The 22,753-nt window shown below is 41.1% G+C and overlaps 2 protein-coding genes and 1 long non-coding RNA gene across 4 annotated transcripts in view; 1 reads left to right on the top strand and 2 right to left on the bottom strand.

Moving 5' to 3' along the window:
• LOC119486943 (ral GTPase-activating protein subunit beta-like) overlaps nucleotides 1-22,753 on the top strand; it is a 592,951-nt gene that overhangs the window by 246,094 nt on the left and 324,104 nt on the right. The gene's annotated exons all lie outside the window — the stretch shown is intronic.
• On the bottom strand, nucleotides 6,978-9,006 carry LOC119486995 (tripartite motif-containing protein 16-like). Its single transcript, XM_037767593.1, has one exon. It carries the CDS (start codon nucleotides 8,862-8,864, stop codon nucleotides 6,978-6,980), a length of 1,887 nt encoding a protein of 628 aa, XP_037623521.1. The 5' UTR covers nucleotides 8,865-9,006.
• LOC119487215 lies at nucleotides 11,918-13,108 on the bottom strand. The gene is made up of 2 exons (XR_005206660.1): nucleotides 12,879-13,108; nucleotides 11,918-12,232 (listed from the first exon to the last, which is right to left on the bottom strand). It is a non-coding gene; the product is annotated as an uncharacterized LOC119487215 (long non-coding RNA).

Below are 22,753 nucleotides of genomic sequence, written 5' to 3'. Positions count from 1 at the left end.
TTCTTAAGAAAGGCAGCACGTGCTAACAGCTCTTCCCGCTCTGCCTGCAGCTTCAAACGAGCAGAACTTGCACTGGATGCTTGTGATGCATGGCTAAGCACGGAGCTTCTCTTGGATGTGCGACTGATGACCTCTGAGATGCTATCACTTGGCTTTATGTCATCATCATCCTCATATTTATTGCCATCATCGTTCTCTTCTTCAGGATGTCTCTTAATCTTTTCAATCCAGTCCTCTGTTTCCTGAACAAAGTTCTCAAAGTCCACACATTTGGGCATGTACCAGTTACACTGCTCCTCTTCTTTATCTTCGTCTTCTAGAAGAGTTCATATTTCTGCATTAAGCTCTTTAAATTCTCTAAAGAACTTCCAAAAGATAAATAATGCTTCACCTTTAATTATTTCATTATTAACTTTATCTTTCTTGAGATTTTCAATCTCCCTTCTTTTACGAGTGAGATGAGCCAGCTTGCCTTTTCTTTCATTCTTAAGCCTGTTCAGTTTTTCTTCCACAGCCTTTGCCGTGGGCTTTGACTCCCTCTTCTGGCCGTTTTCTGCAACTTCCATTATCTACGGCGTCACTCTTGCCAAGGTTTAATGCACACAAACTGTCTTGTTTTCTTCAAAACGACAGCTTCTCACTCTTCCACAATATGTCCACAGACGTTTTCAAGAGTTTTAACATGTGCACTTCAAAGAATGACCACTGCAGCTTAGTTGCAAAACGACTTGAGGCTTAATTGAACATGGCTCCAGAATGTAAGGACATTGTAGACTGAGATCTTCATGTACTCACTTTCCTTTAGTGCACAGCGATGAAAATCAACGTGGCTCTTATATCCTTGTTAGGTGAAGAATTATGTCCATAATCCACGTCTCTTTACAAGGGGTCCATCCATATGCTTCGTTTCCTTAACGAGCATAGTCTTTGACTAATGTAAGTGTGGCTCCGTCTATTTCTTTAGATGCCCACTTAAGCTATAGAGTCCAAGCATGTAGTTGACGCGTGTTTCAATAAAACTCCGTAGTCCATGTTCTTCATTTCAACCGTTTACTGAAAATCTTTCTTTAGTCTTCAAATACAAAAATGGTAACAAAATATCAAAAACATAAGCAGTAAAAAAGCAAGAACAGTAATATTAAGCACGGTATATTAAGCACGGTCAAAGACTAGTGTGCTCTCCAGGCTCCATGGCTTCAACTGAATCGTTTAACGAGCACATGCAGCACAATTTAGCTTTCGCCCAATCAGAATACAGGACTGGCTGCAGTCACACTTGGTCCTTATTGAGCACACTGCAGTGAAACTACAGAGTTATTTATCTCAAGCAAATAAAACAAAATGTAAATTAACCACAGATATTTCTACTGAACAAATGGCTCTAACATGCACATTTTATCTTAAACTATGTTATTCAAATTTAAGGAAATCATTTTGAAAGATGTATGTCACAACTCAAATATGAATTGAGAATTTGTGCTTACATCAATTCCTCAAAGTAAGCATGCGCAAAATATCCAGAAGTGAGGCTCTACTCAGCTGCAGGACAGCGTGACCACTGAGACCATGACGCCTTCTCTGCACCGACGGTGACTGTTCGGCCAGGACGGAGCAATCTGTTTTAATAACTCCATTACAAAATGCATAATTATTATGTAACCCGGGCACTTAGCAGAAACCCAGGCTATTACAACCCGACAACGCCACTCTGGGAATTTCACCCAGAGCATAACCCAACCAAATTACACAAGTTCCTTGATAAAGAGACGGGGCAGAGACGTGAGTTTCAAGTTTCAAAATCAAATAACTTTTATTTAAATTCAAAAATGGTGATTAGTTGCTGCAATGATAAAAGCTGCAAGAGAGGCCAGGCTAGAAAAATAATGTCCTTTATTACAAAAATAGAGTTAAAATGTTTTTAAAAATGTCACTACACCACTAACCTTACCAGTACAGGAGGAAGGGTGCCAGGGAAACCCACAGGAGGAATGGAGTGAGGGGAGAGGAAATGCAGAACAGTTCACCACCACCAGTAGTTGGAAAAACACACAGTTACTTCCACTGACACTGCAAGGTAAAGAGCACACAGGGGTTAGGAGGACACAGCAAGCCACATGCAATAAGAACCCCAACACAAGAAGAATCCCTCCACCCACTGACCAACCACCTGCAAGGATATAGCAACCCAACCGTCCTGTTAACTGGCAGAGAGCTAGGAATGTTCACTTCCCGATTACCTCCACAACAGCTGGTTTACAGATAAACTAGATAAATGCCCCCTCCCCTATTACAGCAAGAAACCTATGTTGGTGTTGGGCCACCACTTTAAACAAAAAGAAAGAAACAAATGAACAAAAGCAAAACACACTAACCACAAATGCAGAAGTTAGAGGTAAACGGGTAAACAGATTATTAAAAATAAATCAACATACAAAAGCCCAATACAACCAAAAATAACTTAATAACCAGAAATAGGATAAATAAAATAACTAACTAAGGAACAAAAACAGCAGTGGCAACAGAGCTCCTCCTCCGCCACGTACAGCCAACCACGTCACACAGGAAGCACCAGTTTCCTCGTTCCTCGAGCCGCAAGTTACGGTGACCAAACAACTGGCCCACGTGTGATCCTCCAGCACGCCAACGCACACACATCGTATCCTACGCTCTTCATATAAAGCTGCACGAGCATTAGAGCTAGCTAGAATCAGATTCTCATGTGCCAGATGCAAGTAAAATCATATCTAAATTTAGTCCTCCGTCGCTAACCTCTGGAACAGCTTACCTTTTCATATCAACAGCTCAGACAAACAGAATAGTTGAAGTCGCTGCTGAACCTCTTTTTGCTGGCGTTTCATTAAGTTAATTTTCTGTTGTGCTGCAACTCCTTTACTGCTATTATGTGCACATTATTACCTCCTTCAAGGCCCGAGGTTATGTTTTCATCAGCGTTGGTTTGTCTGTTATCAGGATTACTCCAAAAGTTTGTGATGGATTTGAATGAATTGTTTTGGAGGGGTGGAGTGTAGCACAATGAACAATCCATTAGATTTTGGTGGCGATCCGGATCATGATCCAGATTCAGGATTTTCTTATAAGAATTCCAATCAGCCTGAGCATTAAGACCACAGGGTATAACACATGCACAGTGTAGCTGATGACACGTTGATGACGCGTGACCCCGCCTTCTTCCTTCTGAGAGCAGAGAGATACGTGTGTGGATGTGTGGCGAGACATCGAGGTGCGACGGGAGCTGCTGGCCGTCCGCGGTGAGAAAGAAAAAAAGCGGTAGATGACGGGATGAGAGACGACGTAGTGTAACGTTATACAGACATAACAAGGCTGCTGAATGAGAGAGGCATCCGCCGATACGTTACACGGAAACACACCGTGTTAATAACAAGCCGACCACCTCACAGTACCGCCAGCTGTGAGCTGTGATCTGTTTTTAAAATCAGACACCTTGGCGGAGGTCTGCGCTCTCCGAGTGCCATTCCAGTGTTTATTGTTTTTACTCTGTTCTTATTGTTGCTTGCTTTGTATTCATTGTCATCATGTACATGTTCAGCACTGAGAGAGAGAGAGAGAGAGAGAGAGAGAGAGAGAGAGAGAGAGAGAGAGAGAGAGAGAGAGAGGGAGAGAGAGAGATGGATAGTGACCTTTCATTCATTCCAGGATCAAAAACAGGAAGATTGTGAAATGCCATAAACCTAAGATGGTAAAAGGTGAGGGTCAACCAAGACCTACACACTACCAAGACCTACACACTACCAAGACCTACACACTACCCAGACCTACACACTACCCAGACCTACACACTACCAAGACATACACACTACCAAGGCCTACACACTACCAAGACCTACACACTACCGAGACCTACACACTACCCAGACACCCTAAAGACACCCTAATAATTAAAGACACAGATGTGAGTTCTTTTTTTGTTATCAAGTTTCCTCTATAAAACCTCCCTGGTCAAGACCTGTACAGCATCACTTGGGGTAATACAATATATTGTATTAACAAGTTTAGATTCAAGGAAAGACAGAGGTTCTGTAGGACATCTGAAGCTCAAATGTGTCCACCATTTTCAGTCGTCATCAGCCTGACAACCCACAGTAGTCATCATGGTAAAAAAGTGTTATTAAGTTTTCTCAAAGTCTGGTGTTTTATGGAGAAAAAAAGCCTGAACTACAGGATTCTCTCTATTATTGTAGATTTGTTAAAAAGGAAAAGTAGTAGGAAGAAATTCCCCAAACTTCCAGTTATCTAACAGCATTTTAAGCATGGGCTTTTTTCTTTGCTCAGATAATGAAACGAAGAAGCTCTTTCACCCCAACAGATATGTGTTTGAGGCTTTGGAGCTCTGAACAAACTGGAAAAGGAGAACACTACATAGACTTGACTCTTTCTATGTTGTTGTCTTTAGTCAAAGAGTGTTAAACTGAATCAAAAACCAACATCTCTGCCGACACCAACGTCAAACAGACGCTAGTGTCAGAAACAACTTTATATACAGCTTTGCCACACACACACACACACACACACACACACACACACACACACACACGAAGCATCCTATTGGACGATTGCATCCTTCAGTAATCAGGCCGTCATCTGTGTCAGCTGTAGCTCCACCTGTCTTCACTCTGGAAGTAATCAGTGTCGTCTGGTGATCCACCTCATTGTGGCTCTTGTAATGCATCTTACACAAAAATCCAAGAGATTTGATCAATACACACTTTAAATCAATCTCATGTATTGCAACGAACAAAATAAATGCACATAAAGAAAGAGATGTAAATATGTAAAGAAAGAGATGTAGAGTCCATGTGGCAAGACGGTTTCATTCATGTATCCAAAACAGTTTAAAAAGCCATAAATCCACAACAGTTGTTGTGTTTAAAGCTGCATGATACGGTTTGAATAAAGAACAAACAATAGTCCCGTTTGTGTGCTCTCCAGGTTGCTCAGAGAATCACCAAAGCACCACAGCTGTGGTTATACAGAGGAGACAACAAGCCCAGTGAAAATAAAACGTTCTGAACACGGTCTAGAAACAAGTGTTGAGCGTATCGTCAGAGGAATAATACGAGCTGAAGTGGAGAAAAAGACCGTTCTTCTATCAGTATGTGGGGAAAGAAGTTGGAATTTGTATTCAATATATGAACTTGTAATTGTGTTCAATAACTATGATAACAAAATCCTCATGTCACAACTAATAAGTTATGTTACCTTTTAGTTTTAATCTTTTTTTAGATTGTTTTTAAACAGAGACTGACTGACTCTAAACATGAACACTGGACTTTGTGGTGTTTCAGGAGGAAAACTGCCTCAGTTATTCTCTCCTAGTCACATTTACTCCATCAGCTTTGTATGATACCCTGGAAAAAAGACAAGAAAAGACTTAGTTCATTCTTGTTTATTGATTATAGAAACCTTCAGTTTGTTCACACATCCCATCAGTAAAGTCTGCTAAATGACTCTTGTTCAATGATTTCACGTACAGATTCATTTTCATCCACACCATCAGTTTGTTTGAGCAGAATCTCAGCGATGTAACAGAGAATAATGATTTCCTTATTGATTATGATCATGATAATTACAGTTTCATTAAACATCTTAGGATCTCGTTTGTACGTCGATCTGGACGACAACATTTAGTCTGCCCAACAAATAAATGTGATTCTAGATATCTTTACAAAAAGTGGTGAGAACAGAATATCTATGATAAGAAATAAATCACTAGACCTTCCTTTAAGACCCGTGCAGTGGAAGAGAAACAACAACACACACACACACATATATATATATATATATATACAAATATTCATCAAACATTTAGAGCACAGAGAAGTTTACAAAGTAGAGCCCATGATGTTTGATTGACAGCTGATCTCTGTGCAGTGAAGACATGAAAAGAACAAGACTCAGTCTAAAGCGAGTATCTGTCTGGACCGTATCTGGTCAGGATGTGAATTTGTGGCTAAATTGTTACACAAATAATCAGTGGTCATGTCTATCATGTTTTATGAACAGTTTTTTCCACTTATATCTTAATGTTTGATTGAAAGACAACTTATAATGAAGCAAATTGCATTCAGTAATAGTAAATGGTGACATGTACTAGTCAGTATATTATACATTTTATACAAGGTGTAAATGTATCATCATGACATACAGTCTGCAGGTTAAAAGTATTTCAGCTTTTTATTAAAGCATGTGTATCAAAAGCATTCATCATATAAGTGGTGTGTAACAATATATACATACTTACAAAGTTGATGTCATCACTGATGTTGTTGCTGCGTGTTTATTCCTAGATGGAGTGTTGATGGAGCAGCTACAATGTTAGCATAGCCTGGCACTGATCGATCCGGACTCCGTTCAGAAAACAAGCATTTTAAAAGTTGTTTGCTTGCTGTGTTGCGGACAGACCCGACAAAGCATGAATTCAGTCTTTTTACCAATCAACATCATATTATCGTTATTTCGGCATCATTTTGATCCGTTTATTGATATTAAATCACAGCACAGTGTGTTTATTTTGGGTTCATACCGCAGTAGCGACGTGTGGCTTGCTAATGTGCTTCCTGCTTGGTGTGAATGCACGGTGGTAACACAATACGAAGCACAACGTAACGTAACTTAAACTACTATAAACAATAGCACATGCACAACAACAGCACGATGTAATGATTCAATGAACCGCTGACACAATCCCCAGAAAACATAAACACTGAACTGTTCTCCAGCTTTTCATTTAGAAAGAGCAACAACCAATGAGGAACCTGCAACAGTCGCTGATGAATCCTGTAACTTCATCACTCAGTCAGTCAGGCAGTGACACACTTTAGTGTTTGTAGGGCTGGTCCTCTGCGGTCCAGACACAAATCAGCTCTGCAGCAACAATGATGGACACCAGAGAAGTTTAAGAGTTAAAACACTGAATTTAACCCTTAAATGACTTCTGTCTATTTCAGTTTACACAACTCAGCAGTGACTCCATGACCGCTATAAAGCAAAAGTCCAGCATAGAGAGGCTCAGTGAATGTGGTCTGGACTCTGTGGAGGAGAGTCATGGTTTCAGAGACGCTGTAGAAGGACAGAATACCTGCACTGTGATCCAGGTACACTCCTACTCTGGAGGACTGAGGACCTGAGACGGGGGTTTGGATATTGTTGTACAAAAATATATAACTGTTTTGTTTACAATCTAACGCCCAAGATTTATCATTGTATCCAAAGTAACATTCATTCACCCCCCCTGCTCTCCTGCTACTCTTGTATGCGACTGCTACATAAACTCCTCTCCCTCTCCACTCCACCTCCCAGTAACAACGTCCAGTCAGACTCTCTCTACTCAGGACCTGACGACAATAGTCAGTGAATCTGTCTGGGTGACTAGAATAAGACTGATGTTGTCTCATAAATGTTGCTTTTCTGTTCCCCTCAGATAATAACAGCAGTGTGTTTACTGTGTTTGGATCCAGTGTGATTTCTCGTGAATATTGTAAGAACCCAGCTCTGGTCTTGGGCTCTGGTTGTGACAGTAAAACATCCACTTCAGTCACTGTCTGTGAGACGTTTGTCCATTTCTCTCTCAGAACGTCCTGTAGTTTATCTCTGACTTCTGACACAGCCGCCGTCACGTCCTCAAAGTAGCTCAGAGGACGGATATCGATGCTGGATGTAGATTCAGTGAGTGGTGACAGTGAGGGGTAGTTAAGAAGAAACTGGTTGTGATCCTCTGTGTGTGACAGCAGCTTCATCTCAGCGTCTCTCCTCTTCAGCTCAGTGATCTCCTGCTCCAGCTTCTCCTGAAGCTCTTTGACTCGACTCACTTCACGTTCCTGCTGGGATCTGACCTGCTGCTTCACATCACAGCTTCTTTTCTCCATGAGACGGATCAGCTCGGTGAAGATCTTCTCACTGTCCTCCACTGCTTTATCAGCAGAGCGATTGACAGCCTCCACCTCCTGTTGGAGCAGCTTCACATCTTTCTCTCTGTCCTGGATCCTCTGCTGGATGTTGAGTCGACTCACCTCCAGCTCTCTCTGCCTCTCGGTCCTTTCTGCTGCAGCTGAGACGGTGTCGTGGCCTTTATGTTCATCCACAGAGCAGAGATAACAGATACACTGCTGATCAGTACGACAGAACATCTTCATCACCTCGTCGTGACGAGAGCAGATGTTCTCCTGGAGCTTTTTGGAGGGCTCCACCAGCTTGTGTTTCTTGAACGGAGCTGAGTCATAATGAGGCTGGAGGTGTTTCTCACAGTAAGAGGCCAGACACACCAGACAGGACTTGAAGGCTTTCAGTTTCCTCCCAGTGCAGACATCACAGGCCACATCTTCAGGTCCAGCATAGCAGTGATCAGCAGGAGCAGCTTGGAGTCCAGTCTTCTTCAGTTCCTCCACTAAAACTGCTAACATGGTGTTTTTCAGCAGGACAGGCCTCGGTGTGAAGGTCTGCCTACACTGAGGGCAGCTGTAGATCTTCTTCTCATCCTCTCCATCCCAGAAGCTTTTAATACAGTTCATGCAGTAGCTGTGTCCACAGGTAATAGCCACCGGATCCTTCAGTAGATCCAGACAGATCGAACAAGAGAATGACTCTCTCTCCAGCTGAACTCCTTTCTGCGCCATTTCACCTCTCAGTAGCAACGACTGTCTGAGTTTCACTTCCTGAGAACCGACACTAGTTTGAGCTCTGATGTAATCATCATGTGTTATGTTGGTTACACCCACCTTCAAACTGTCGATCTGAAGGGGAGGGAACAAGGAAATAAGAGGACCGAGTGTAGCAGTCTGTGTTTGAGAGCAGGAAGAGGAGGGAGGAGTTATCAAGCTATGAATCATTCCAGGACGAGGAGCAGCACGACTGACTACGTCCCAAATCACATACTTTTCCTTTTTACTTCTAGTACACTGCAGCTGCCCTTACAAAGTACGTACTGTTGCATGCAGTATGAATACAATATATCTGCTGTGCAGAGGATTGTGGGTCAGAACAGCCAGAAAAGCATGCTGGCTTTCATACTGTAAAATGTGACCAGATGTAGTGGGACATCCTGGTATTTTTGGCACACTGCATTTGACATACTATGTATTGGGACATAAGAAATCTTTTTTTCTGTCATACTAAGTAGTATGGTAGAATGGGTTTTGGAACGCACAGTATGTTTCATCATTTACAAACGGAGCCTCGGTTCAAACCTGCTCCACATTTGAAAACATTTCAGTTTTCAGCTGTAAAATATTTCTTGGCTCCTCAGGCTTTGGTGATGGCTCCACATTTCTCATAAAGTCTTCCTCACCCGGGACAGGAACCCGGTGTGGGCAACGGACCGCTGTACGGGCAGCCGTTTACAGACAGGCTAGTGACACATTACACACACTCCTGAGGCTGCAGAGATTGTTTTTAAGAAATCTCATAAGCCATTGTTTTACTGCTTAATTTTTCGTTTTACATAAGAAAGTAGAGATAAGTAACCTAAGCAACTAGTGTAGTAATACTAATAATATCTTCTATAACACTTGTCAAACTTAAGTATAAAGTTATTTCCAGATTAAAAGATTTACAGAAAAGAAATGAAAAAAATAAATCTAAATCTCATGTAATAGCGGGGCAGCTAAGCTGAAATATTCATAACAATTGTGCATTTTGCGATAAAAGCAACACATTTGGCACAGATGTAGGGTTATATGTCACGAAAAGATATAGATATCGGGGCGCTGCCAATTCGGCCCCTGACGGACGCGGCAGCCACTTTCCAAAAGGTTGCAGAAAACTGATTTTACAACTCTTTATGATTTCCAAGGTGCGTTCAAGCTGATGAGATCAGATGTCAGAAGATCACAGAAATTATTTTTTTACCTCCTCATTTTTAAAGGGTACTTTTTAAAAGCTTTTAACCTGAGAAAAACGTGAAAACCAAATAATAGGAGCATGGTCACTTCAGGGTCAAACTTCACCCCCATGCCTTCATGGTAGAATGACAACCAATAAAGCAGTAAAACTGACAGAGATAACGCTGGATACTTTTCTTGGTCGCCAGTAACCTCTAATCACAGTTAAAGTGATGCTGAACTTTGGTAGAACTTTGGGTTGTATTGCTAGCAGTAAAACTGACAGAGATGACATGAGAGCTTTTTAGTTGGAGTAAGCACTTCAGGTTCATATGACAATGTTTTATTTTTGCAATGGCCTTCAAATCTGAGCAAAGGAGCTGATATTTGTCCGGTCTCTAACCTGTGACCAAGCTGACTTGGTTGAACTTATAAGGAAACTTAGATCAGTCTCCTGTTGAAATACAGGGTTAAAGAGACACACAAGCTTCTCCACCACGGCAAGGTGCCAACTCCAGTAGGATTCATTTTTTTGTTTTATTTTGTTGATATGCAATAGCACTTTAAAAACATGTATATACTATTGTATAACAGCAAACACTGACCGGGTTGCGGCATGATACAAGAACTGAGGAAGCGGGTTGCTGGAGGCAAAGTTTGACCAAAAGAAATCCAATTAAATATTCCATTGCCATACTCCAGCACATTGTTTACACTTTGGGATCCACAAATTTGAATGTTTTGGACGCGATTAAAGTGCGCACGTTGTTGGTGTGCTTGGTTTTGCGGAGCGTTTCAGACGGAGGGAGAATACAGGTATATTCAGGCAGGCAGTATGAAAAATAATGTCGCATTGTCAGGGAACACATAGGGTGGTTCCCCTGAACGTTTGTGAATGAGGGGATAGATGGACTGGTACCACGGGACATTTTAGAACATTTTCATATTTTTCGTAGGTCTTGCGCTGATCAGCCACCACACTCTAAGAAAAAACATCTGAAGAAAAACAGAAAATGTCCTGGAAGAAAATTACCAGGGGTCTCTTTTATAAAACAGCGCGTAGGATCCATACTAAAAATGTACGTGTGCACAAAAGCCGAAAAATGGCGTGCGCCAAAAAAAAATCAGACTTATAAAACTGTGCGTACGCACACCTGCACGCAATGTTCCCTTTATAAATCACAGTCCACCTGGAAATGTGCGCACGTAAATCCGCCTCATATCCCGCCCTCTACACGCCCACTTTCAACCATAAATGGTCGATGCAAAGCACCTCATGAATGTTTCTGCATGTGAATGAGCCTGTTGATCAGTGGATCTTTACGGTGAATCACGGCAACTCCCGAGAGGAAGACAGAGAAAAGAAGTTTTTCTGACACAGAGATGGAGGTGTTTGTAGGTGAGGAGGTCTCTGAACACTCGTTCCCTCCTGATTCTCTCATTCACGTCACGTAGTCCTCACAGTGACGGTACATCCACCAGCACCATGCAGCATGTTCCGAGTCTCACCGCTGTGTTTATATCTTTACAGCAATCACACTGATCCATTCACTTAAAATGATCGAGACAATCAGTAATATCCCCCACCTGGATATCATTAGAAAAAAGGAAGTTTGACAGGTGTACACTATTTATATTTATTTATTTATTATTTAAGTTTTTATAGTGAACTTGTCCTGCATTATGATTAGGACTGATAATGATAATGCCGATATGGAGTGTAACGATTGTGTGAGAGCTGTCACTGGCTTCATTTACACACTTTGTTAATTTACACAATCCATACTGGTGAAGATGTGCTGTTTGGAGGTGACTGGAGGAGGCAGAGTGGCGCAGCGCGGTGGCGCACTGGAGACAGTCTGATAGTTGCATCGGATAGCCGTTTTCATTTTGTCTATATGTATACTGTATCTGTCCCTATCTAATAAACCATAAATAAATTAATAAGTCATGTCATTGTAACCCACCTGATGAATAAGTATACACTGGACTAGTATAACCTAGATTCGTAGAGGAGTAATGAACAGGAATCGGACACCACAATGAGTAAGCAGAACACAGAATTAAGTTTAAGGGAAAATTATTGTATTGACACAGAATAAATTCACAATTACTGCCGACATTCAGTTTTGTTCAGTTTGAAATGTACATTGAACTGGGTGCACCCTAAAAAATAAAAGTAATCCCCAAAATAAAATGTTCAGATCCAATTGTCTTTTGAGGTCCTTCCCCACAGTCCTACCACACTGACAGCAAGGCAGATGAAAGTTGAAAGCGCTCCTCAATCCAGGTGCTCAGCACGGGTAGCTCGCCATCCCCCTCGTCAGGGAGAGATTCCAATCCAAATCCGGAGTTCAAGGGTATCCAGAAAACCTAGCCTGTGTAAAATAACACGGCTTATATAGCAATATATGCAAATCTATCCAAGCTCTTAACTGTACAGTTTAATTTGATCAATATCAACATATAATACAACTTTTCAATGCTTAACCCATGAATGTAGGATAACTGTTGCATCACAATATTAACTTGCATCGTAATATTAACATATGAAATATGTCAACCTCACTATTATTATAAACCACTCAATAGTAAAGTGTAAACAACACTATTAAATGACTATTTAATATGTGAACCCATTTGAGTTGTAGATTATTATGCAAACAACCTACAGTTTAAACATTAAATACTCACTATATGTGAATATTGTGAGTAAGGCAATGTGAATACTTTCCCTGTCACAACACTGACACCTTGCGTTGATGCACACAAGCAGCACAGGGATGAACAGAATCAAGCTAATCTCATAACCCATGAACTTCAGCTACATAATCCCTCTCTGTCCACACAATGTAAATAACACACACATATTACACACACATATCTCTTTCTGCCTCTATCACCAAAGAAATACAAAATATCATTTTAGAATACAGCTCAGTGGCAAAACATTTCACTATGCCAGCTCAGAGCATTTGACTCGTGATGCCATGTGCGGCGGCTGCTTTAATGTTTGGAACGCACCGAGAGAAGAAAAGAATAAAACGATGCTCTCAGATGTTCTCAGGTCGCTTCAATAGGTGACGGAGCTCTTACTGGCTCAGATATAGTTTTACTTCTCTCTGTTCAGTAGTATATCAAGTATAAGTAGTAATAATATCACTCTGTAAATCCAGCTTCTCCGCTGCTCTCTCATCAATCTCCGTGTTTCCCACACTCCACTGCGTCTCTCACCTGAGTGAGGAGGCGGGACTTGGGATGTTTCTTCTTCTTCTTCTTCTCTCGGTTTCTGGCGGATCGCAACCAACTTTAAGGTGCATACCGCCACCTACTGTACAAGAGTGTGTAACATCATGTCATTTGCTCTTTACTCCTACTCTTAACTTCTATCCACCAATCCTGTGTCTCTTAAGAACATTAATAATGCCTTCCTGGTGCCTTCAGCCCCCTCACCCTCTGTTCCCAGTATCCCCATCAGATCCCAGTCCCGTCCCTCCTCTCTGACTTGGTCCTGTAGTCTTTGTCTTTCAGCCTCATACTTTTTAGATTGAATTAGGATATGCTCCACATTTTCTTTATCACCACAACCCCCACACTTGTCACTGTTCCTTTTCCCCATTAAAGCCAACGTGCCATTAAGACCAGTGTGATCCAGTCTGAGTCTTGTTATGATGATTTCTTCCCTTCTGTTCCTTTCTTTATACGTCTTTGTTATGACCGACTTTTGTATTTTGAAATATCTCCTTCCTTTCTGGTCCTCCTCCCATCTTTTCTGCCATATCTCCACTCCTTTCCTTTTAATCACAGCTTTTCCTTCTCCTTTCCCAAGTAAAACTGGTACTGTAATGTCTTTTTGCAGTGAACTTTTTGCTAGTTTATCTGCAAACTCATTTCCTTTCACCCCCTCGTGTGCTGGAACCCAACAGAATAATACATCTATACCCCCTCTGTGTAGTCTTAGCAAGCTATAGTACAATTCAATGATTAGATCTTGCCTTACAGCTTTTGTTGAATGTATACTTTCCAAAACAGCTTTTGAATCCGTGCATATCACCACTCTGTCAGGTCTGACCTCCTCCACCCACTGCATTGCAATGATGATTGCCACTATTTCTGCTGTGTACACTGATACCTGGTCTGAAAGTCTTTTGGAAATAGATATTTTAAATTCTGGAATATATATACCAACTCCCACACACTCCTGTTTATTTTTGGATCCATCTGTATATATTTTGAGATAATTATTATAGCTGTTCCTTAGGTACACACTTGTTTTAACTCCCACTTCATTTACTTGCCATTCCCTTTTCTTTTCAATGATACTCATGTCTATTTTAACTTCTGGGAGCAGCCAGGGGGGTACGCTGCTTACTGGTGTCGACCTGGTGAACTCTAAGGCCTCTAATCCATATGTCCGCACTTTTTCTTCCATTGTCCATCCAAATCCATATCCTTGAAACTTAGAGTATTCCCAACAGTTTTGTAATGTTACCTTTGTAGGATTTTCTTCTCCACTTCCTTTTAACCTGACCCAGTATGCTAGAGCTAATTTCTCTCTTCTTAATTCCAGTGTAGTCTCTCCTGCTTCAATTAATACTGCATTAATGGGTGTTGATTTGATAGCTCCGATACATAACCGTAATGCTCTACACTGTACTCTATCCACTTTTTGTAATGATGTCTTTGTTGCTGCTTCATAAACTATACAACCATAATCTATTGTTGATCTCATGATCGCCCTATATATGTCAATCAATGACTGTTTATCTGCCCCCCAGTCACATCCAGCCACAGCTCGTAGTAAAGTTATTACTTTTTTGCATTTTGTTTCCAGATGTTTTATATGAACATGCCATGTATATTTACTGTCTAGCCATAGACCCAGATATTTGTATTCATTCACCCTCTCCATCAACTGACCATATAATGTTAAATTCTCAGTATTAATGTTTCTCTTTTTTGTAAATATCATATAACATGTTTTATTTGTTGACATTTTGAATCCTCACTCATATGACCATTTCTCCACTTTCCCTATTGCTTTCCTTATATTTTCCATCACATATGGCACATTTCTTCCCCTCATCCATATTGCCCCATCATCTGCATATATCGCTGATTTGATGCATCCATCTAAATTTTCAAATATATCATTTATCATTATGTTAAACAACACCGGGCTGATTGCACTCCCTCTTGGGATGTTTTACACCAATAGCAACAGTTATTTCACTTTGAACCAATGAGCTTATATGTTGTCAAGTTTTTGACCGGTAGAACACATCCTGATGCAAAGTTAAAACTCTGAGCAAAAACGGAAATAAAATAAACAATGATAAATTAATTTCTGAATAAAATATAGAATGTGGTTATTTATTAAATAAAAGGAATTTTCAGTGAGGGAAATATCTCTAAATGTTTTAGAAACAACTGGTTTTCCCAGAGGGTTACATCATGTTTACTGCAGCGATTTTACACAACAACTTTATGAAAACTAATATGGTACTTGGTGATATCTGCACACTATTAGTAGATATTATTAAAACTATTGGCGCTCTGTTCTGCCATTCTTTAATGCTATTTGATATAATCTTGGATTTCTACAACCGATGATGATGATTTCATCAGCTGCTCCACAGCTGACTGCGACTCTCGGAAGTCCGGTCCTCTCCTCTCAGATCTCCTCTGAGCTCCGGTGGTGGAGGGGGGGACATGATGGTGAGACAGCGCTGATGAGATATTGAGCGGAATTTGCTTTGAGATTTGAGTTGATCTTTTACATTTGTAAGGTGCTTATGTAATAGTTATGGCTCACTAGCACAAAAAACACTGCTGTTTTAAATGTTTATGATAAAGTGGATATAAGTATGAAGTGAAGTTAAATGTGTGAGAGGCATCATTATACGTATAATGACATTTAATGTCTACAGTCTGGCTTCAATTCATCTGCGTCTCCAGTTTCCCCTGCCTCGGTGCCTCCATAATGTGCGTACGCACGGGTCAAAGTTTCCGTACCGGTGCGCACATTCTCCCGTCAAGTTTGTTTTTATAGATCACAACTATTGCGTGGGAAGTGGCGTACGCACATTTCAGGCCCCGTTTTGTGCGTACGCAACGGTTATAAATGAGACCCCAGAACTGTTGGTGTTGACCCCGCCCCCCTGTCGTCGCCCCGCCTCCACCGGCTGACCAAGAGATGACAGGAAGTCCAGGAAGTGAGACGGGACGCTGCAGCTGGACTCCACAGGTCCTTCTCATTTCAGCATTTTTCGCCTCCTCCTCCTTGCGTGGGAAGTGGCGTACGCACATTTCAGGCCCCGTTTTGTGCGTACGCAACGGTTATAAATGAGACCCCAGGACATTTTCCGTTAAGTTAACCATCAGGGGGACAGGGGGAGGGACGCAATTGCGGACCAGGGGCCTCATGTATAAAAGACTGCGCAGCTTTCACACTGGAAGATGGCGTACTAACAAAATTGGAAAAGTACATAAACACAGAAATTTCCACATGTATAAAACTGTGCGTACGCCTGTTCCTGCGTACCTTTCCTTTATACATCTCAATGAACGTGAAATTGAGCGCAGCTGCACGTGCCACTTGGTCCGCCTTGTCTCCTCCCATTAATAACTATGCAAATGACTATAAACATGCTCCATGCTGTCACCTATTGTCCAAATAACGATGGCAAATCACGCTGGAAAAGGAACAAAAAGAAGAACGATCAGCTGCGCCCGAGCCTCGACTGCTGAGGGGCGGCGGTCTGGCCGTGTCCTCACTAACGCTGTGCTGTGAGTCACAGAGAGAGATTGTCAATACAATGAAGAATATATATGCAACGAATTAAAAAGAATGAATGAGGTTCTTGGTGGGATAAGTTATATATTAAAAGACCTTGTTGAAAAATAAATGTTTGTCTCAACTCACCTCGTTGCTTTACATTCTGTGTGTTGCATCTAAACGGCGCTGTAAAGCTGCTGCTTTTGGCTCATTGTTAGGTGTGCCAGGGTCCGGTTCATCCATCTGTAGCTCCTCTGGAGCACAGACACAGCATGTTGGTCTGCCACATTGTGCAGCACGTGATTTTGTTTTTGACACGGTGGTTAAGGCATGTCATCTCTGGGACATAGGTTTAAATGTGTTTTTGTTGTGCCTTCTGATGTTAAATATTATGCGCAAACTAGTAAAGAAATATGTGTTGTTGTTTTTTGATCCCACATCATAAATAAAGCTCAGTAAGTTGAGTGGAAAAAATATTTTTACGCATTTAGCGAGTTTCAGTACTTTGTAGTTTGACACTGCCAAATGACAGAGTTTGGAGGACGGCCCGCACATTTTCACGACTGGTCTAGAGTTTGCAGCACGGTCCGCACATTCTCACGTCACGTTGACTTTTATACATCCCGGCGTGAGCGTGAAACACAGCGTACGCAACATTTTAGTACGTGTGCACCGTTTATACATGAGGCCCCAGGGGAATCTTAAAGTTACTCCTGAAGGATAACCACAAAAATCGCAAGCGATTCAAAGGGAGAGAGGGAACACCAAATGAAAACAGGCCTAAAGGAAGGCTCCCTACACTCAATATAACTTGAAAAGACTAAAACTAAAACACCGCTATCGAGCAGCTGACTAGAACAGAGATCCTGCAGGTCCTTTCAGCTGTCAGCATTCCCACGCATTTTCAGCAGGAAATGCATTTTCTAGTTAGTATTATTAGACTGCAAATCAGCCACGTTGTAAGTGTGGCTCCGTCTATTTCTTAAAGATGCCCACTTAAGCTATAGAGTCCAAGCATGTAGTTGACGCGTGTTTCAATAAAACTCCGTAGTCCATGTTCTTCATTTCAACCGTTTACTGAAAATCTTTCTTTAGTCTTCAAATACAAAAATGGTAACAAAATATCAAAAACATAAGCAGTAAAAAGGTAAGAACAGTAATATTAAGCACGGTATATTAAGCACGGTCAAAGACTAGTGTGCTCTCCAGGCTCCATGGCTTCAACTGAATCGTTTAAAGAGCACATGCAGCACAATTTAGCTTTCGCCCAATCAGAATACAGGACTGGCTGCAGTCACAATTGGTCCTTATTGAGCACACTGCAGTGAAACTACAGAGTTATTTATCTCAAGCAAATAAAACAAAATGTAAATTAACCACAGATATTTCTACTGAACAAATGGCATGCACATTTTATCTTAAACTATGTTATTCAAATTTAAGGAAATCATTTTGAAAGATGTATGTCACAACTCAAATATGAATTGAGAATTTGTGCTTACATCAATTCCTCAAAGTAAGCATGCGCAAAATATCCAGAAGTGAGGCTCTACTCAGCTGCAGGACAGCGTGACCACTGAGAACATGACGCCTTCTCTGCAACGACGGTGACTGTTCGGCCAGGACGGGGCAATCTGTTTTAATAACTCCATTACAAAATTCATAATTATTATGTAACCCGGGCACTTAGCAGAAACCCAGGCTATTACAACCCGACAACGCCACTCTGGGAATTTCACCCAGAGCATAACCCAACCAAATTACACAAGTTCCTTGATAAAGAGACGGGGCAGAGACGTGAGTTTCAAGTTTCAAAATCAAATAACTTTTATTTAAATTCAAAAATGGTGATTAGTTGCTGCAATGATAAAAGCTGCAAGAGAAGCCAGGCTAGAAAAATAATGTCCTTTATTACAAAAATAGAGTTCAAATGTTTTTAAAAATGTCACTACACCACTAACCTTACCAGTACAGGAGGAAGGGTGCCAGGGAAACCCACAGGAGGAATGGAGTGAGGGGAGAGGAAATGCAGAACCGTTCACCACCACCAGTAGTTGGAAAAACACACAGTTACTTCCACTCACACTGCAAGGTAAAGAGCACACAGGGGTTAGGAGGACACAGCAAGCCACATGCAATAAGAACCCCAACACAAGAAGAATCCCTCCACCCACTGACCAACCACCTGCAAGGATATAGCAACCCAACCGTCCTGTTAACTGGCAGAGAGCTAGGAATGTTCACTTCCTGATTACCTCCACAACAGCTGGTTTACAGATAAACTAGATAAATGCCCCCTCCCCTATTACAGCAAGAAACCTATGTTGGTGTTGGGCCACCACTTTAAACAAAAAGGGGGGAGCTAAGACTACAAACGGCACCTCAGTCTGATGTTCATCTCCCTCAACAGCAGTAACAGGACAGAACAGAGTGAGCCGAGCCTCCGCTTGGCCACCAACTGCTCCCTTTAAGGGGCTGCTAGACTAGGGGAGTGATCAAGGTGTCAACCGTTCTCAATCTCAGTGATTAAGGGGTGTGGCGACGGGGGAAAGATCACCCATTACAATTAGTTGCATCTTTGACGTGATCTGTTGGGGGTCTTGGGAATGCATGTCGCCTAGCTCACTAGCTAAAGAGTGCTACAGGAATGAGTCCTAAAACCCGGATATGAGTTAGCATGAGTTAGGGGGGGGTGCATTAGAGCTAGCTACAGACGTGGACAAAATTGTTGGTACCCTTCCGTTAAAGAAAGAAAAACCCACAATTGTCACTGAAATAACTTGAAACTGACAAAAGTAATAATAAATAAAAATTTGCTGAAAATTAACTAATGAAAATCAGACATTGCTTTTGAATTATGGTTCAACAGAATCATTTTAAAAAACAAACTAATGAAACTGGCCTGGACAAAAATGATGGTACCCCTAGAAAAGATGTAAAATAATGTGACCATAGGGACATGTTAAACTAAGGTGTGTCCTGTAAATAGCATCACAGGTATCTTCAAACTTGTAATCAGTCAGTCTGCCTATTTAAAGGGTCAAAAGTAGTCACTGTGCTGTTTGGTATCATGGTGTGTACCACACTGAACATGGACCACAGAAAGCTAAGGAGAGAGTTGTCTCAGGAGATTAGAAAGACAATGATAGACCTTCATGTTAAAGGTAAAGGCTATAAGACCATCTCCAAGCAGCTTGATGTTCCTACAGTTGCACATATTATTCAGAAGTTTAGGGTCCAGAAGCAGAGCTCCTGCAGGTCCTTTCAGCTGTCAGCATTCCCACGCATTTTCAGCAGGAAATGCATTTTCTAGTTAGTATTATTAGACTGCAAATCAGCCATGTTATGATGAATAATAGTAGAGACAAGACTGTACAAAATCCCCTTTACACGCTTTCAGATGATTGGTGTGAATGCATAGTGAAAACGTCGAGGAGCGCAAGGACACGTGAATGGGGTGTATTACTGTGAGATCACTGTCACACACTTTTTTTATATAGAGTTAATGGTTAATGGTAAATGGACTTGCATTTATATAGCACTTTTCTAGTCTTCAGACCACTCAAAGTGCTTTACACTACATGTCAGCATTCATACACACATTCACACACTGATGGCAGAGGCTGCCATGCAAGGTGCCAACTAGGATCTAATCTAAATACTCGGTCACACACCGATGGCTAATTTAGGATTAAGTGTCTTGCTCATGGACACATCGGCATGTGACCGGAGCAGCCGGGGATCGAACCGTCGACCTTACGATCGGTGGGTTTAACTGCTTTTGACCTGTTAATCAGGGAAAACCTCCTCGCTGGCGTGCTTCTATACATGGCCTTAAATACAGATCAATGAAATCACTTCCTGAACAGATTTCACAATCAGCAGGTGGATTTATTAGTTTAGCTTTTGAAATCATGCTAAAATTACATAAACAAACCGCACCAGAGTCCACATGGAGGCGGACCGAGACCCACCTTTTCAGGTAACCAAACGGGTTATGAGTGAAAGCAACCTTATCGACCTGTTTCACTAGCAACAGGACTGAATGGAGAGAGAACAAAAGCAGCAGAAGCAATTGATGATGATTTTCTCCTTTAGTTGGGCCGATATCACGGCTAGTTAGCAATACAACCACTTTAACTGTGATTAGAGGTTACTGGTGACCGAGAAATGTATCCAGCGTTATCTCTGTCAGTTTTACTGCTAATGAAAAGATAAATACACCGATGGAAAGCTGAAGATCTTGCTGTTCTAAAGGTGGTTGTCATTCTATCATGAAGGCAAGGAGATGAAGTTTGACTCTGAAGTTACCATTCTCCTTATATTTGGTTTTCACGTTTTTCTCAGGTTAAAAGCTTTTAAAAAGTGCCCTTTAAAGATAAAGAGGTAAATAAAAACATGCCTGTGATCTTCTGACATCTGATCTAATCAGCTTGAACTCACCTTGGAAATCATCACGAGTCATAAAATCAGTTTTCTGCAACGTTTTGGAATATTAACGCCTAAATGGCGTCCACTTTGGAAAATGGCCAAATTGGCAGCGCCCCGATATCTATATCTTTTCATAACATGTAAACCTACATCTGTGCTAAATGTAATTACTGATGCACGTTCAATCACATGCCAACAATACGGCCGTTTGCTGTCCTTCACACCATGCAACGTCTTCTACTAGAGGTCAAGAGGTCAGACGATCTCCATTAAGCTCACTGCAGTGTCTGAACTACTGTCCATCGGTCACATGTTCTACAGAAATCTCTGGATCAAAATGAGCATTCACAGTAATGACAGCGATGACGAGGTTCAGGACCGCTAGTTCAGCATCTGACTGTGATATGGCTCAGTGTCCTGATGACATTCATGTCCTTCAGACTAACAGCTAGATGTGAAAGCTTGGCTTGGACTTTGACTGAATGAGTTCAGGCTGTCAGATTGGTGGATTAACATCCTCAGACCACTTTAAAACTGAGCACTCCTGACCTCTTGTGGTCCAAGTCGGCGCTTTCTGAGAGAATCTCCACGTGTTCAGCAGTCAATATGCGGAGACAGAAGCACTTTCAAACACAAAAGTATGCACTTGTGAATTTGTACGGGTTCATTTGGACAAAGACTACTCTATATACACTATTCAGGACACTCAGACAGAAGACAGTGTGGGGTAGTCCAGAACTTAAACAGTAAAGCCACCTCTACACACAACAAACAGAGAAATCCATCTGAGAATAACTGATAATAATCAATGTTAAATATGAATAATGTTGTGGGATTATTCCTTATTTCATGGGATATTTATCATAAACAGACTAAGTATTGGAATAGTGATTTAGAGGTCGAATACCATGAACACCAAATCAGTTTGGATCCAGTGTGATTTCACAACAAATGCTGTTCTTTGACTGGTTAAAAACAGCTGACTGACAACACGGAGTTATCAAACTAAACTGTCCTGAAATATTTAAATATGCTTCATAATAATTTTCTCACATATTTAACTTTGAAGCATTTGTGACAAAACAGTTCAATTTCAGGACGTCATCCTGATCCAAAGCAGCCTGGAGCTTTGTATGATACCCTGGAAAAAAGACAAGAAAATACTTAGTTCATTCTTGTTTATTGATCATAGAAACCTTCAGTTTGTTCACACATCCCATCAGTAAAGTCTGCTAAATGACTCTTGTTCAATGATTTCACGTACAGATTCATTTTCATCCACACAATCAGTTTGTTTGAGCAGAATCTCAGCGATGTAACAGAGAATAATAATTTCCTTATTGATTATGATCATGATAATTACAGTTTCATTAAACATCTTAGGATCTCGTTTGTACGTCGATCTGGACGACAACATTTAGTCTGCCCAACAAATAAATGTGATTCTAGATATCGTTACAAAAAGTGGTGAGAACAGAATATCTATGATAAGAAATAAATCACTAGACCTTCCTTTAAGACCCGTGCAGTGGAAGAGAAACAACAACACACACACATATATATATATACATATATTCATCAGACATTTAGAGCACAGAGAAGTTTACATTTTCATGCAGAGAAATATCAGTTCAGTTGAACAAAGATCATCATGAGCAGTGAAACAGACAGGAAGGAGCGCCACCTGAAG

The sequence above is a fragment of the Sebastes umbrosus genome, chromosome 1 (assembly GCF_015220745.1).
Source record: "Sebastes umbrosus isolate fSebUmb1 chromosome 1, fSebUmb1.pri, whole genome shotgun sequence".
NCBI lineage: Eukaryota > Metazoa > Chordata > Actinopteri > Perciformes > Sebastidae > Sebastes > Sebastes umbrosus.
The sequence above is the reverse complement of the archived record's forward strand: the minus strand, read 5'-3'. Positions and strand labels throughout refer to the sequence as shown.